Consider the following 16,328-nt stretch of genomic DNA (forward strand, 5'->3'; position numbering starts at 1 on the left):
ATAAGATAATGAATGACCTAGTATATCTGTTTTGAGCTTAATGATCAAAAGTGAAGAAACAATCACTGTGAGAACCTCAGACATTTTCTGAAGGGATAAGAGAACTGTTTAATGTAAAAGCAAAGAAGATACGAGTGCTAAATAATTAAAATCATCATATTTGCACTGAGGATGTCTAATGAGGAAAGGAATATCACTGTACCTAATTCTTGATTCCTTTATTGATCAACAAAGACTGGGTATTCAAGCTAAGACTAAGCTATTAAAGTAGTACTAAACCATTTTCAAATACCTTTAATGTTTTTTGGAGAAGGAAAGTTATAACCATCATTTGAATCTGATCTTACTCATATTTTCCCCCCAAAGCATACTAGTGCACCTCCACTGACTTATTCAGAATCAAAGCTTTGAAGATCTATTGTGCACATTATAAGGAAAAAGTTTTCTGCTCTGTTCAACTATTTTTGTTCTTCATTTATGCTAAACAGCATTCAGTAAGAAAAGAAAATCTGAAACACAAGGTGTAAAGGGAGAGGGATTCTTCTCCATCATAAGAGTTGTAGGCACATAACAAAGATATAAAACCAAGTTGTTAAAGATTCGGTTCAAAGATGAGAGGTTGGAAATCGGTGTTGCTAGTACTGATCTTTGCTGTGCCCCTAACCTGCTGCATGACATTGGTTAAGCCTTCAAGGCAGGGATAGTCTCTTCTGATGCATTTACATTACACCTAGTACATCAAGACTTCCAGGCTGTACTGTAATATAAATATACATCATCATAATTTTCTTTAATAGTAGTCTATAGACGTGCCTGCATTTTCAAAGCACTGAAGAAGGATTTACCCATGCAGCCCCCTCTGATTTCACTAGAAGACAATTTCCTCCTGACATACCTGTTTGTAGTTTGAGTGTGCGCACATTAAAAAAGAAGTTGGATAAAGTAGTCAAAGCTGTATAACCCAGCATCAGCAGCTATTATTCAAACAGACCACACCACACCACAGTCTTCCCAAATGGATTACACAAGCATGCAAGTGTCATCAGTGATGTGAAGCAAAGAATTACTCCAGGTTGCACATATCAGCTGTACTGGTTGCATAGGGGGCATTCAGAAGCAAGGCGGTACAACATCAGATGCAAGAAACTGAAGGAAGTAGGTCAAGACTTCACAGAGCTTATAGCTTACAGAAGCAGATCAAGAGTTCATTACTCTTCTTACAAGTCATCTTTATCAAAAATGCCAGTTCCTTCAGTGGCTTCAACAGAAAGCCTGAAAGTGAGAAGCTTTCTCTCACCACTAAAGCTGTTCAGTTACAAACTGAACAACTTACTTTCAAATGAAAGTGTAAGTCCACAAACTGTTTTGACTAAGGTCTGAATACTCCTGCTAACAGGTAGTTTTTCAAGCGCTTCACTCTATGCATGCTAACTAGGAATGATTTGGTTATTCACAACATGATTTGGTTATTCAGCTCTATACTTTCAGGAAAAACTAGGTACAAAAGAAAAAGCATCTGTGAGAGAGTGACCTGTAAGCTCAATAGCCCCTTCCACTATTCATGGATCTGTAAAGGCAAGCAAGCACCGCAGAAGTCTGTAATACTAACAGTCAAGTTATGCCCTAAGACTTCATCAATGTTTGTTGAGGCAAAATGATAGAAAACAACAAGTATAAGATTATTATTATAATAAAATACGATTAACAGGAACATTGGAAGAGGAGCCGGGAAAACAGCCTTGCTGTTCAGCATCACAACAAAGAATAACTTTTCCAGACAGTGATGGCTCAATAGATTACCAGTTGCAGCCTGCCTTTACTCATCTCACTTAGACTGTATTCTTTTGAACTGTAACCTCAGGAAAAATAAGTAAATTGTCCTGAGAGTGATCTAAAAAGTAAAGGCAACTCCACTGTGGAAAAAAAGAAAAATACCCTGAATCCAAATCCCTACACTTTTTCCATTTAAATGCTTTTGAAAGAAAATAATTCTGTGTCTCAAATACAGTTTTCTAAGAGTTCTCCCACTTCCCTGCTATATGAATTATGGAAGCAGGAAATAAATTTTTATTTATTTGTTTTAGATTCAAAGTATTCAAGATAAAGTCTTGCATCATCCTATTAACAATATCAGGGCTGCAATTTCGTTCTGGTAGATCAGCTCTAAAAAAAAAGAAAGAAAAAAAAGAAACAGACACCTCACTATCCAACCCTATAATGGGAAATGATGCTGTTCTTATCACAAAAGATTTGGTAATTTACTTGCATAGGTCAACAAAATGGAAGGAAGAGAAAGATCTTCATGTGGTGTGCCAGAATATAGCTGATTTCCCATCACTTGGCCTTGTAATTCTTCTGCAGCTGGTAAAAATAAACTAGTCTATATCTGGGCATGGACTTTTCAATACAGCCTAAAATGTTAAACTCAGTTTTCTTTTTGGATGTTATGTGGCTGTTAAGAGTATCATAAACTTTGAATTTTTGTAATTAATAAAACAAAGAAATACATGCCATGCAGCGATGCTGTGGGTAGCACTCTGTCAAGGAAGTCTGTGCTTCGGAAGCAGAGCCTGCTGACAGCTGTGCACTGATCCGGCAGTATAGAAACAGCCTCTGGATTACAGAAGATCATGTTTATTACATCTTAAGCTTTAAATTGTGTGATATGCTTGTTTCAGAAATTATAGAATACCTCATATATCACTGCTCTGTGGGGAAGGGAGTAAAGAGAGGAACAACCGTCCTTCCCTTCAACTTGGTATTTTAGTGACACAGCCTCTCTGCATGCCACTGTTGAGACTTGCAGGCACAATCAACTGAAGCAGGAGATTTACCTTCACCAGGCAGGAGACATCTTGAAGTAGTCTGTAATGCTACTGCCTCCTGTTGCCTCACTGGACATATGGAATATATCGTCTGCCGAGTTCGCACTTTCATTCTATCACCGTCTGTAGTCGTTGAACTAATGCATACTTCCTCATCTCCCTTTCTCATGGAATAATTAAAAGCAGAGGAAGGAGGCAGAGCACTAAGCAGTCAAGTTCAGTGACTAATGGCACCAGAGTGAAGAAACCTGATTAGCTTCATGACACTGCTACTGCCTTGCTATATCACCTCAGGCGAGGCACTTGACTCCTTCATGCCCTACCATTCTTACCTGTAAAAATGAGATAATAGCACTATCTTCCTCTGCAGGATGCTTTAAGATCCTTGAAGGAAAGGCAAAGGGTTGCATACATTCAATTGCTTTTTGGGATTCAGCATGGCAGGGCCCAAACTTTGCTTCAGATAGGTGCTTATGTGTTTAAGCTGTCAAACTTTTGAAGCTTTGGTGGCTGTTTCCTGAGTCTGCAGACAGCCTGAATCAAAATTCCTGAGGGCTAAACTTGAGATCTAACAATGTAAATTTCTAATGCCAGCTTTTCAACCACAGATTATATACATACTCATCTGATAGGCTTATCCTACCAAAGTCAAGTGTTTGTCTCATTAATCTTAACCTTATTGCCTCCAACCAAACTGCCAACATCTTCGTTCTCTCTCTGGCAATGCTGCCTTGGGGGCTCCACTGGGGAGGCAGAGCCAGTTCTCCACACACAGAGATGTGGGCAAGGAAAGATGGAACGATCACCTTCCAATTTCATCGCACAAAGCCAGGCTTGGATGCTGGATAGATACAGGCAGTCAGACTAGTCGGAGCAGCTTGACCTGTGGGGAGCATAAGATGTCTCTTCACATCACACCCTGCTCTTCCTGTATTTTTCTTTGCCAGAACAAAGTAGGTACAGACATTCCCATAGGAAATACATGTAAAATGAGATCAAAACTAAATGGGAAAGGTAAGGAACTACCAGTAAAGGAGACAGACTATTTCTCACTGCCTCATTAATCCTTTTGCTGCACCTGATTCTGCAGAAGACAACAAGGAATTTCTAAGTTTCTGCCAGCCTGATGAGAGCAACAAGGTTTTTCTTTTCCTACCCTCCTGGACTTTTATCTCGGGCTTTTCAGAGGCAAAGCTGAGTTGTGCCTCCCATTCCTCTTCAACACTCTATATCATTCTGGGACAGTGTGAGCTGTTGGGTTTGTCTCACGTGTCCTTATGACCCCATTTGTCAAGGCCATTTTGGTCTCTTACAGGACTGCCATTGCTGGGTCCACCTTCCTCTGCCCTGAAGTGAATGATGCTTTTAGGCATAATCGACAGACTGAACAAAAGGTCTGCACACCTCAGTAGTAACTTTCCATCAGCAAACCCTTCCCTCTATACAAAAAAAGTTCACCGAACTAGCACTTCTGACACATCATATGTGCAGAACAACTTTAGCAATAACAGACTATACCGCGGGACAGGAATACGCAACTTTAGTGTAAGGCAGCTGGGGTCAGAAAGCACGATACAGCCTGTTCCCAACACCCCTATCTTGCGTGCCCTTATTGCAACATGCAGCAGCCACCTCGGTTTGGAACCTTTTCACCCACAATTACACAGGAAACGGACATTAGCAGCAGGCACACGACACACTGTGACCTTCAGCTCCAGAAATGCTGGCGTTGCGTGTCCCGTGGCCCACTTCCTCAGTGGACAGGACCGCATGGCACAAACCACCATCGTAATGAGTGGCCTTATGCAGCCAGGGCAGAAGGCAGGCTGTCTTCCCTAGGACTATGCCCTTCCAGGTGAATGCAGGAAAAGCCAGAGCCGCAGCCGCCCACCCTGAGCTGTGTACTTTAGGGGAAAGGAGGACATTAGGCTGCAGAATTGTTAATGATCTTGTGTGCTCCAACTTTGCTGTTTCAAACAGTAAAATTACAGTAGTTAGGCTACAATACCATAACACCATTCTGTTTTACTGAGTGGGACACAAACCATATTCCTCTCCACATGGGACACCAATTTTATTGGCTCTAAAGATCCCCCAAAAGGTATAGATCAGCCTTCACGCTTTAGAGTTTACCCCCTTTACCCACTGCAATACTTTCTAGCCACATAGAAAAGCATAGGTGCGTGAACGCCTGCAATGCAATCGCAACATGAAAATCAGCACCACAACCCTGCTTTTTATTACCATTTTTTACATCTCCCCATTTTAATCCGCACTCAGAGACGGATCCCGTTCTCATCAAAGTACACAGCAAGCTCCCATTAAAATCTGGCTCTGCTAGTATTTTAATAACACTTAGACGTTCCCGTCCTTTGCATATTTCATCTGCGAAGTGCTTTACACACATGAATTTCCTAATTACAGGCGGACGATTTTCTAAAACTGGAAATTCCTCGCTAGCCCTCGCTTTCACTTTGAAGCTCCCGGATTCGCTCCTGTCCCTCGGCACTTTGGACGATCCCTCGACGCCGCCGGTCCGCGGCAGGGGCAGGGCACAGAGGAAGAGACACAGACGACGGCGACCCGCCTTGAAGTTTCCGCGCCGGCGAATTTCGGCGCGGAGTGCCGGGGCGGCGCTGCCCGCCGGGGCGTGAGCCGGGGGGGGCGCCCACGTGGTGGGAGAGGAAAAACCCGGCGGCGGCGGGAGCCGGCAGAGAGAGCGCGGGCGGCGGCGGGCGGGAGCCGCTGTGCCGGGCTCGGCACCGGGCAGGAAGGGGTGGAGCGGCCGGCGGAGCGGCCGGGCGGGGTGCCGCGGGCGGGGAGGCATCCCGGCCATGCTGGGGCCGGGCGGGCGGGCGGCGCCGCGCCTCCCCTGAGCGCTCCCCATGGAGCGGCTGCCCGGCCAGCCCTGAGTCGGCGGCCCCGGCCGCCCGCCCGCAGCTGCCCCCGATGGAGCCCGAGGAGCGGAAGATCTCAGTGTGGATCTGCCAGGAGGAGAAGCTGATCTCCGGGCTCTCCCGACGGACCACCTGCTCGGACGTGGTGCGGGTGCTGCTGGAGGACAGCCACCACCGGCGGCAGCGGCCGGCGCTGCCCGAGCCCGCCGGCGGGATGCTGTCGGGGCCGCCGCACTCCTACTGCATCGTGGAGAAGTGGCGCGGCTTCGAGCGGATCCTGCCCAACAAGACGAAGATCCTGCGGCTCTGGGTGGCGTGGGGGGACGAGCAGGAGAACGTGCGCTTCGTGCTGGTGCGCAGCGAGGCCTCGCTGCCCAACGCGGGGCCGCGCAGTGCCGAGGCACGGGTGGTGCTCAGCAAGGAGCGCCCCGGCCACGGCCTGGGGGCGGCCCGCGCCAGCCTGGCGCTCACGCAGGAGCGGCAGCGGCGGGTGGTGAGGAAAGCCTTCCGCAAGCTGGCCAAGATCAACAAGAAGCGGCAGCAGCCGCTGGCCCGGGAGGCCTCGTCGGCGGAGAGGATGGAGACGCTGGTGCACCTGGTGCTCTCGCAGGACCACACCATCCGGCAGCAGATCCAGCGGCTCCGCGAGCTGGACCGGGAGATCGACAGGTACGAGGCCAAAATCCACCTGGACCGCATGAAGCGGCACGGCGTCAACTACGTGCAGGACACCTACCTGCTAGGGGCCGGCGGCGGGGAGCCGGAGCCGGGCCGGGAGGCCCAGCCCGCCGCCGGCCGCCCCGAGGAAGACTACGCCAGGAAGTGCGAGGAGGTGCTGCAGCTGCAGGAGCAGCGGGCGCAGCAGGAGGAGCTGCTGGAGCACCTGGCCGCCGAGATCCAGGAGGAGCTCAACGAGCGCTGGATGAAGCGGCGGCGGGAGGAGCTGGAGCTGGCGGCGGGGCCCGGCCTAGCCGAGACGGACTGCGACACCACGGAGCTGAGCGGCGGCGGCGAGGGCGAGCTGCACCTGGAGCACGAACGGGTGAAGACCCAGCTCAGCACCAGCCTCTACATCGGCCTCAAGCTGAGCACGGACCTGGAGGCCGTCAAAACCGACCTGGACTACACGCAGCGGGCGTGGGAGGACAAGGAGCGGGAGCTGCAGCGGCTGCTGGAGACGCTGGGCACCCTGGACGTGGCGGAAGCGCCGGCGGAGCCGCGCGGGGCGGCGGGCGGGGGGCGGCCGGCGGCGGGGGGCGGCTGGCTGGAGCAGGCGCGGGGGCTGCGCAAGGACCGCGCCGACAACGACGAGGACTCGGACACGGGGCTGAGCTCCATGCACAGCCAGGACTCGGACTCGGTGCCCGTCTGCGAGTCCCTCGTCTAGCGCCCGGGGAGAGCGGGCAGGCTGCGGCCCGGCTCCGCAGCGGCCGCGGTGCCCCCCCCCCGCCGCCGGGCAGCGCGGCCCCACCGCGGGGCGGGCGGGAAGACGCCCGGTGCAGGAGGCAGTCACGCAGGGGAGACGTTTTACTTTTAGCTCCCGAGTTTAAACTTGTTCTAACTAGTCAGCGGCGAGCAGCGGTGAGGATGGCTCGCCGGTATTTTTATCTGAGGATGAGAAACCCGCAGCGTGGTGGTGTTGCGTTCACGCCTGGGATCGCTCGCTCCTTAAAGCCTGCCGCCTGCTTCCCTCCGACGGTTTTCTTGATGGGCCTTTTAAGCCTACGGTTTCCCACGCCATCCCCACTGCAGCACAGGCTACTCCAGATAATCTCTGTGCCAGTAAAACGCCACAGTATGCTCCCTGGAGGGGAAATCAGTTCTCTCCCAAACAGTTTCTCAGCCTTGCAAAGTCAGACAGTGGGTTATACTGGCTGTCATTTACAAATACACCAAGCTCCTTTACGGGAAAAGAGCCACCAAAACTAAAAGCTGCTGGTCCTTTTAACACTACGGAGGAAAAGAGATGTGGATGTTACTGAAACAGATACCAGGAGCTCCCAGGGCACAAGCTTTCAGAAGGTGCTGCAGTTCCTTTTGGCAACAAAAAGGGATGATAAATCACTTATTTTTTTAAAAAAAGAACAAAATACAGATTAACATGTTGTATTAACTCTGCTCAGCATAGTGCTTTTTCTTACGCATAGATAAGTGCTTTGTTTAAAGGCATACTAAGAAATCTGTTAGAATCAATGTTCATTTGACAGTCATTGAAAGTAATTAGCAGTACCTATACGTACACAGCCTTCAACTATGTTTTTTTCAGTAGGCTAGCTGGTATTTGGCTGAGCTTGGTTGTAGATAAACAAAGTCCAGAATCAGCCTGAGCTACTCTTTTTAATAATATAGTTCATATCAGGCCAAGAGATATAATGACAGAAGCATGACTCAAGCCCTACCTGCACTACAGCTTAATCTTTTCATCAGTTATTCCAATAAAAAAATAATACAGCATCAGCTGTAACATGCATTTCACTTAACTGCCAAATCTTCCTCTGCAGCTTAACTCCTACTGAAAATACATGATCTGCTCTTACAATAAGAGACATAAAGGATTCTTGTACTCCATAATAATTGCAGAAACAGTTTAAGCAGTAAGAGACCAGAGAATGTTGAGTCAGGTCTGACTGACAGTATGAACCTTTTAAAACTTCTGAGATTATTTATGTAAGGCTATTTATGAAAGTTTGCATTTAACAATAAGAATGTATAAAAAAAGGGTACACCAATAGACCAGTTCTTTATTTTTGATAAAGACCTCACAGCTTCCTCACCCAAAGACTGGGTTCTAATCTTTTGCAGTGTTCTTGCTGGTAGGAATGCTGTTGGACAACAGAAGACTAGACTCTGCAACTGGTCAGTTTGCAAGCAAGTGGAGAAATGCTGGTTGGGGATTTGAGGCTGTACAATTCCCTATATGCTATCATTCTTGATAAATGTTATTCCACTGAATAGGTCTCAGTTATAACAAACCGTGTTTTATTTTAAACACTGATTATATAATTGTTTTTCATATTTTGGTCAACCTTGGAAAATATTTAAGAACCTATTTTTAGAGCTAATAAAACTCTTAATAAGACTAAGTAAGTGTTCCCACTTGAATGTGATTTAAAAAAAAAAAAAACAACATACATATATATATATATATAAGGACTGGGATTGTGTTGTGTTACCTTATGGTGTCATTTACTCTACTGCAAAGCAAGTAGAATGATACACCAGGTCAGACCTCTCCCATTTATCTCATGACAGCAGTGTCCCCTCACTTCCTGACAGCACGAGGGGCTCCCTTGGGTACAAGTAACAGAGCATGCGTTCCTCAGATCTAGTTACTGCAGGGGGAGCATAGTGGCATTTAGAAGTGTTGGCATATGTCCAGAGTGAGGAACTTCACCCCGCTCTGCAATTGAAAAATATTTGTATGGAAGTAGAGCTGAAGAATAAGTTGGGGGGTGAGGGAATTCACATTGGTGCCCTGCATTATATTAACCAGTGTGGATATAATGGGTGGGTGATGCAAGTATCCGTTGATAGCTTCTCCAGTGACTGATGTAAGCAATAAACTTGAAATTGCTTTACGTAAGTTCTCCCATTAGCCACACCAAGCAAATAAAAAGCAAGCACGTTATAGAAATAAGCTGCAACAGGCCGTACATCATTATACTATTGATATAGGCGTCAGGTATTTTGTGAAGCATGAGGTGAAGGAAGCCAGGAAATTCAGAGCTGTAAAGTTTGCCTATTCATCCTCTGCTAGGAAAAGCCTTAAAACCAGGACAAAACCACTTTTGCTGTAGGTCACTGAGGGACACACTTGTAGGGCACCATGCAGTGCTGGATCTTGGCCTCTTGGTACCCCAGGCACGATGCAGTAGATCATGGCCCTGCCGAGCTGCTGGCCCCCGTCCCGTGAGGGCAGGGGTGAGAACACTGCAGGTGGCACTGTAGTCTCAAGGTTTTGGTGGGACCTGGGGTGACTTCCTAGGAGCACATACTTGAAGGTGTTTCCTATATTGTGCAGGTTAAATTTGGTATATTTATTTGATACTTAGTTGCAAGTGCAACTGCAATGGGCTCAGTTTTTGCTCCTGCACAGACTGAATTCAAACATCTTCATAAATCCCTCCCTTTCTCAAACTATTATTAAAACATTAGTGTACAAGAGGAAATCACTCTTTTTGTTGGCCCAGGTGCTTCTCTCTTCCCATCTTTTTCTTGACTTGTGTATCTTCACTTATCTAAGAGACAAGCCACAAAATGCTTGGCTTTGACAGGGAATTTGGCTTTGGGATTTGCCAGGCACATAGCCAAGGGTTAGGAGAGCTGATTCAGAAACACAGGTAGAGGGGCAGGATTTTAATTTCCTTTCCAGTTCTGAGAGAATGGAAGAGAGAGAGAGCAGCAGAAAAAAACCCCACCAACATCATGACAGAAGTCTATTTTCTGGCACTGCCAAGAGAAAGGCAAAAGCTCCAACTAACACCTGGTTTGGGTTTTTTTCTTTTGTTTTTTAAATACCATTCTCTTCTATCTTCCAGAGTCAAGTCCAGTCTAATCTTTCTCTCATCCTAAGACCAGATGGCAGATATAGAGCGCCATAAATTAAATAGAAAACTAAGAGCATTATGAACTATTTACAATAAATCTTTATTAGTACCACATTGCCCTGTTCATTCAACACCCTATCTGCTTCTCAAAGGAACCGTCTAGGACCAAGGCTGCCAGGCCTTTCTCAGACTCAATATCTACAGAAATCAAAGTTTTGTCTGGGAGACATAATCAGAGTAGAATCAGGCCTTAGTTTCAGTCACGCTTTAAACAAATATTATCAAGCACTACTACACAAGTCCTGTCTGTTTTTTGCCCCGGCCACATTTTTTCTGACCCTACATGGCACTTGCTTTTGTGTCTGTACAACAGTTTGTAGGACCAGACAGTGAAAGAGATCAGGAAAAAAATTTTATCTGTAATATAGGTGATGTGGCTCAATGTACAGTCACACAAATGCTTCTGCCAATGACAAGGTATGGTGGTAAAAATGAGAAATTGAAGGCACTTGGAAAGGTGAAGCTGATTCTTTCAGTAATGGGCACTGTCTTATACTGACTTGCATGTTGGCAAAAGCTTAGTTCAGACTGTAAATATCTTCCCAGTCACAATCTAAAGGGAAGGCTTCTAGTGGAAGACTAAGGCTGGACCTGAAGCTTCATTAACATCAATTACACTCACATATATTAAACCCAAAATGAATCAAGTCATCCATGTTTTAGCCCTGACCTTGTTTCAGAAACCCACTATCAAACAATATCAGAATGAAGACTGTGTCAAATTCAATATATTCCTAGTCCTTAACACATGTAAGAGATCTGCCAGTTTGAATAAGCACTTTGTAGGGATATCACTTGATGCATTAAACAGGCAGGGAAGGGGGGAGGCAAATACATTTACTGTAATGAACACCACTGACATGCAAAATGAATGACCTATTAATTATTGCCATTTATTCTAAAGCAGCATGTAGCCAGCCAAATCAGAGCCTGGTTGATTTACAGTGACAGATCTTTTTCCAGAGAACCTACAGTCTTGGTTTCAGACAAGATATAGTCAAAGGAGGAAAGCAAGTAAGTGGGTGCGAGAGAAGGAAAACATGTCATCAAGCTTTATTATTGACTGCTTGAATGAAACAGATTTTCCACGTTTACTTTAAAAATAGCCTGTGTGCCTATGTCTGGAGAGACATGCACAGACTTCCCTCCCTCCTAAATTCTACACTACTTTGGGCTTCCCTCCCCCCCACTTTCATTTGCACTGAGCTGGGACTGTAGCTCAATACATGAAAAGAGCAGCACAGGCCTTGAAATAAAATAACAGGTCTGGTGAGCTATGCTGGTTACAGAGTTGAAATACAAGCCATTGCGGATTGTTGGAAGCAGTTGTCCTTTGAAGTCACTTGATATTATTGCTCCTGAGCTGGCATAAAAAGTTTAAAGAAACGAACACTGCAAAGTGCAGGGAGTCTACACGGATGTTACCACTTTTATACAAACTCACATTGCTAAGTGAACTTGGAAACTTAACAGAAAGGGGAAATTTAATAAACTCAAAGCAAAATTTGGCTTTATATGCAAATTATCCAAATATCTTCAAGCAGAATTGTCAAATAGTATTTAAAAAAATACTGCTTGCATGATTTAATACATGACTTCTGTAAATGCATCAGAGCAGAACCTTCCATGAAAGGTGGATTGTCACACCCCTTCACACACTGAAAAGACCTAGAGTTGGCCAGTGATTTCTCAGGGTGTACAGTACTAACTCTACCAGGGCATTAGAATATACATTTAAAATACAACTTCTGCAGGCTTTATACGTTACCTCCATATCAGTTCGTCTACATTTTAAGCTTTATTTGAGAATTTTTATTAAAATCCCTTTCCCTCAATTTTGAAAATGTTCCAGAAACCCATTGAAGTTCCATGAAGAAAATAGTTTCCCTCCCAGTAACTTTTTTCCTCCTTCCTGCCAAGGTGCTCCTCCCCTACTTATGAGCATCTGCTCTGAATTTCATGAACAATCTCGTTCAAATTGGTGGGACTCCATGGATTCAGTATTAGGATCCTACTTGGTAAGAAACATGAAGAAACTTTCTATATCTTGGCAAAACCTCATTATTTGTGTAGTACACGGCAATCTCAGCAGTATTTTTTTAGTTCTTTATGTAACACCATGTCATACAGATTAAGGATTTACTCTCACCAGCTGTTTTATGCCACTGTTGCTCAACTCCCTTGCCTGCCTCCCTCATTTTTAATTTTTTTCCCCTCTTTAAATATGTTTCCAAGTTACCTTCTGAATTTTCCCCTTCTCCTAATTTGAGGCGAGTACTTCTCACACAAGGAGGGAGCACATCTCAGATGATATACTAGGGGGAACGTTACTGTGGAATGTTGGGGTAGGGAGATACTGTTTCTATTCCTGGTTTGAAGAATAACACGAGTAATGAGAGGTATCTTATTTCCCTTGGTGCGTAAGCTTTTGATGAAGATATTTACCTGTGCGATTGTACACCATCTGGCAGAAGGAGGCCTAATCTACTCAGGCCTTCTAGGTACTGTTGTAATCAAAATGTTAAACAATTTCACTCTTCTGTGCCTCAGTTCCCCTAATGTTGATTAGCGTGTTCTTCCCTTTTCTGAACAGTTTCAAACCACCTTTCCCATTTGATAGCTCAGTGAAACTACTGCAGAGTGATCTCAGAACACAATTCTGCTAAATCAGTTATGGGATTATATAGAGTTTACTGAGGTGGGGGAAGAAAAAAAAAAAAACAACAAAAAATTTGTGACTCAAAGAGCTTGTACATATCTGAAACATACTATCATCAGCTTACTAGCACTGCATTTCAAATGGCTTAAATATGTGATTATTTAGTCTATTATCGCTAGAAGAAATACTTTTCATCAGTCAAATTGTGTTCATAAGCAGGTCCTTGGAAAACGTGTTAAAAGCCTCTAGGAAAGATACATAATCCCTGTTTCAATTTAATGTAATCCCCTTGTTTTAATCTCTTACAGTGTATTTTTTTTTTTTTAACATGTAATCAGGCTATTAGTTTATGCATTTAATTATCGGTGTAGCCTAGTAATTTTTTTTTTTCCTGCTTTCCACTGAATCTCCACTTGATAGACATACCTTAAGAACAGATGAAAAGGGACTTGGGAAATTAAGAGAGACATGGATCACCTTTTGAAAATGTTGGTGCTTGTTCTTCCTACCACTAGCATAAAAGCAGATGATTTGCTTTCAACTGCAAACTTTTTGATTTTTTATGTTTCCCCTTTTTTCACAAGTGCTCTTCACTTTCTCATAATAAGGTCTTTCCATAATTCTACTACCAGTTTCCTTTTTGGAGTGACCGGATGACTCATGAATCACCAGTAGGTTAAAAGCTTAAAGCCGGAATTGTAATCTTTTTTTATAATCCTGTCCCTGCACATTTTCTATGTCTTCTACTTCTGCTGCTTGGGTCTCAAATATTTCTCTAACCAGATAATAAAGGGTTAGGCACTCAAATGTTGCCATCCTTCAAAGAGAGACATAGCACACAGATCTCTGGGTGTCCTATATCTGTAACACACAGATCGGTACATACAGCTGTGCTCCATCCATAGGAGTGAGCTGATTAGAATTATCTTTCCTAGGCTAATACAGGAAGAATCAAGTCTGAAGCCAGCACACCGTAAATTACTTATTTTTAGCTCTGACAGGGGTAACTAATGATCTTCAGCAGGTGATTCCAATGTGAAATAGAATAACATGATCATCTAACTATTCTGAATTAATTTTTACATGCTTACTGACTTCAGGGTGTGGAGTTTTAAAAACTGTTTCCCCTGCTCCTTACCTGTCAGGTCTACAGTTCAGTAAGAAAACTGCATTCTGGCTTAAAAGGATTTATAAACCAGTCAGGTTAGTAATGAGCACAGACCTTGCTGCTTTCTGTTCTGGTGGGGAAGGAAAATTTTCCTGCCTCTCCACTGCCTAAATGAATTGGGGATGTACAGGAACAAGAGAGGACTACGAAACCATGTCAGAAGAGAACACAACCGAGTGCAAGAACGCAAAGTGGAGAGGAGACAGCTGAAGGGAACGAACAAGAAAGGACAAAAACCAGCAAGAATCCTGGACAATAGGGAAGTAGCAGGCAGCATGAATCAACTCCTGCATTGTCACAAGGGAGAATACTCAGTCTGGGAGAACCACCGCACATCTTGTGCTTCAAGCTGTTTCACTACAACTGTCTAATGAAGAGCAGGCTGGGAGGGACAGAGTCCATGCCACAGTATCTTCACAGCTATCAGCACTGTAGCAAGGTAAACAGGAGGAGAGAGATCAATGAAAAAATCTTGTGATTTTCCTGAGGTTTTAACTCAGCTGTAAAGGCCAGTGACCGCAGAATTTGAAACAGGCTAGCATGCTCCGAATTTGAGGATGAAACGTCACTCTCAAGTTGTTTTTTTCCCTTCACTTTTAACTTATACTTGGTAAATACAGAGGAAGGAGTGTTTCCCTAGATAATACATAGTTTATATAATCAGCGTTTCTCTGCAATATGCTCCTTTCCTAGAACATTAAGTCTTAGCTGCTGTTTTATGATGCAGGATGTTGTCATCTTGCTCTAAGTGTTTACCTACATGATTTGCCAAAAACAGTGGCACAAAGTAAACAGGGTATTTAGCTTAATTTAATAGGCAAGCTTAAGGTAAAAGCAAATCCAGACCTATTACTCCAGTTTACACAAACCATCTTGCAAAGCATGTGCAATGGTATTTCTAAGTATGTTTTGCAAACTAGTTTGTGTAAAACAAGCCAACTGAGCCAGGTTTAAATTTCAGTTGTTTAAAGTCTCTCATCATGTGTCACTGAAGTGATTCACACATAGATCACTTAATCTAGGTAATGAACACAATTACCATGTTTTGACAATATTAATTGGACCTGTAGTTATACTCCTTTCTGCATTTCACCTTTATAACCACCTCCATAATTATCAACTCCTATGGCTTTAGTATGCCTAAAGGAATAGTTTACCTTTATAGAACATATATTTAATTATTAACTGCTCTGTCATTGCCCCTCCCTCCAATATTTTTCCCCACAGAATTTCCAAGCCTTTTTCTTTTCCTCCAGTCATTAGCAATTTGGCTTCATCTTTGCAAATAATAAGGGTGAGAGATACCTGCCTGTTCAGAATTCATCTGCCACACACTTCCAACTCAAGGCTTATAACTGCTAAGGTCACAGTCATTCCAGCCAACTTGCTTTCACACCAGTATTCCGGGATTTTTTTTTACTTATAAAACTAGAGAATGGACGTTTTCCTAGCTCAAAGACAGGTAACCAGACAACTGGTCACAAGCTCCACTGTTTTGCCTAGGATATCAGAATCTGCTTATAAAAGGAGACAAGTTAGAAACCCTTAAGATGTACACAATTAACCCAGTAATTAACTTGTACATTTTCAGCTAGAGCTAAATAATATTATTATCATTAGCATTTGCATAGAAATACGACCACATAAGATAGAAAGTTATTATACTATCTATTTTTAAATGGCACAGGACAAGGCAGCCCTTGCTCTGATGAGATCACAGTACAGACAGGCAAAGCCAGCCATCAGTTGAGATGACAGGCATAGGAGCTGCAGTGACTTGAACTGGGTGCCCAGCACGTTAGTTACAAAGACAAGTAAGAGAAGCCAACTCTCCAGATTCCCAATCCGATTTCCTCTCTGCTAGACCCACATTTTCAGCCTGTGATGTGGTACAGACAACAGACGAGGTATAAATTCATCTCCACCCCTCACTGCCAAGGGAGACATACAACCAAGTAACATGTGGAGACTTATTCAAGCTATTGAAGAAGTACAGGAGGTCAAAGAGTATTAGGAAAGCATTGTACTAGAGCATTATGTTTCATAACAATTTTTAATAGTCTCAAGCTTATAATTTTGTATTCTGAAAGGTTATGGTTTGAGGAAGATTTTTGATTTAGTGGCATAAATAGCTGCTATTTCTATAAATGAGTTTCATTCTCCATCTCCTGG

At 44.2% G+C, this 16,328-nt stretch overlaps 1 protein-coding gene and 1 long non-coding RNA gene across 2 annotated transcripts in view; one reads left to right on the forward strand and one right to left on the reverse strand.

The window, feature by feature from the left end:
* Positions 1-16,328, reverse strand: part of LOC122152496 — a 118,180-nt gene that overhangs the window by 34,680 nt on the left and 67,172 nt on the right. The window lies entirely within an intron of this gene.
* Positions 4,708-7,201, forward strand: RASSF10 (Ras association domain family member 10). Its single transcript, XM_042784742.1, has one exon. It carries the CDS (start codon positions 5,775-5,777, stop codon positions 7,107-7,109), a length of 1,335 nt encoding a protein of 444 aa, XP_042640676.1. The 5' UTR covers positions 4,708-5,774; the 3' UTR covers positions 7,110-7,201.

Source organism: Tyto alba, unplaced genomic scaffold (assembly GCF_018691265.1).
Source record: "Tyto alba isolate M040663 unplaced genomic scaffold, T.alba_DEE_v4.0 Super-Scaffold_8, whole genome shotgun sequence".
Lineage (NCBI taxonomy): Eukaryota > Metazoa > Chordata > Aves > Strigiformes > Tytonidae > Tyto > Tyto alba.

Coding starts and splice junctions, on each gene's coding strand:
- RASSF10 (XM_042784742.1), top strand. CDS start 5,775: ATGGAGCCCGAGGAGCGGAAGATCTCAGTGTGGATCTGCCAGGAGGAG.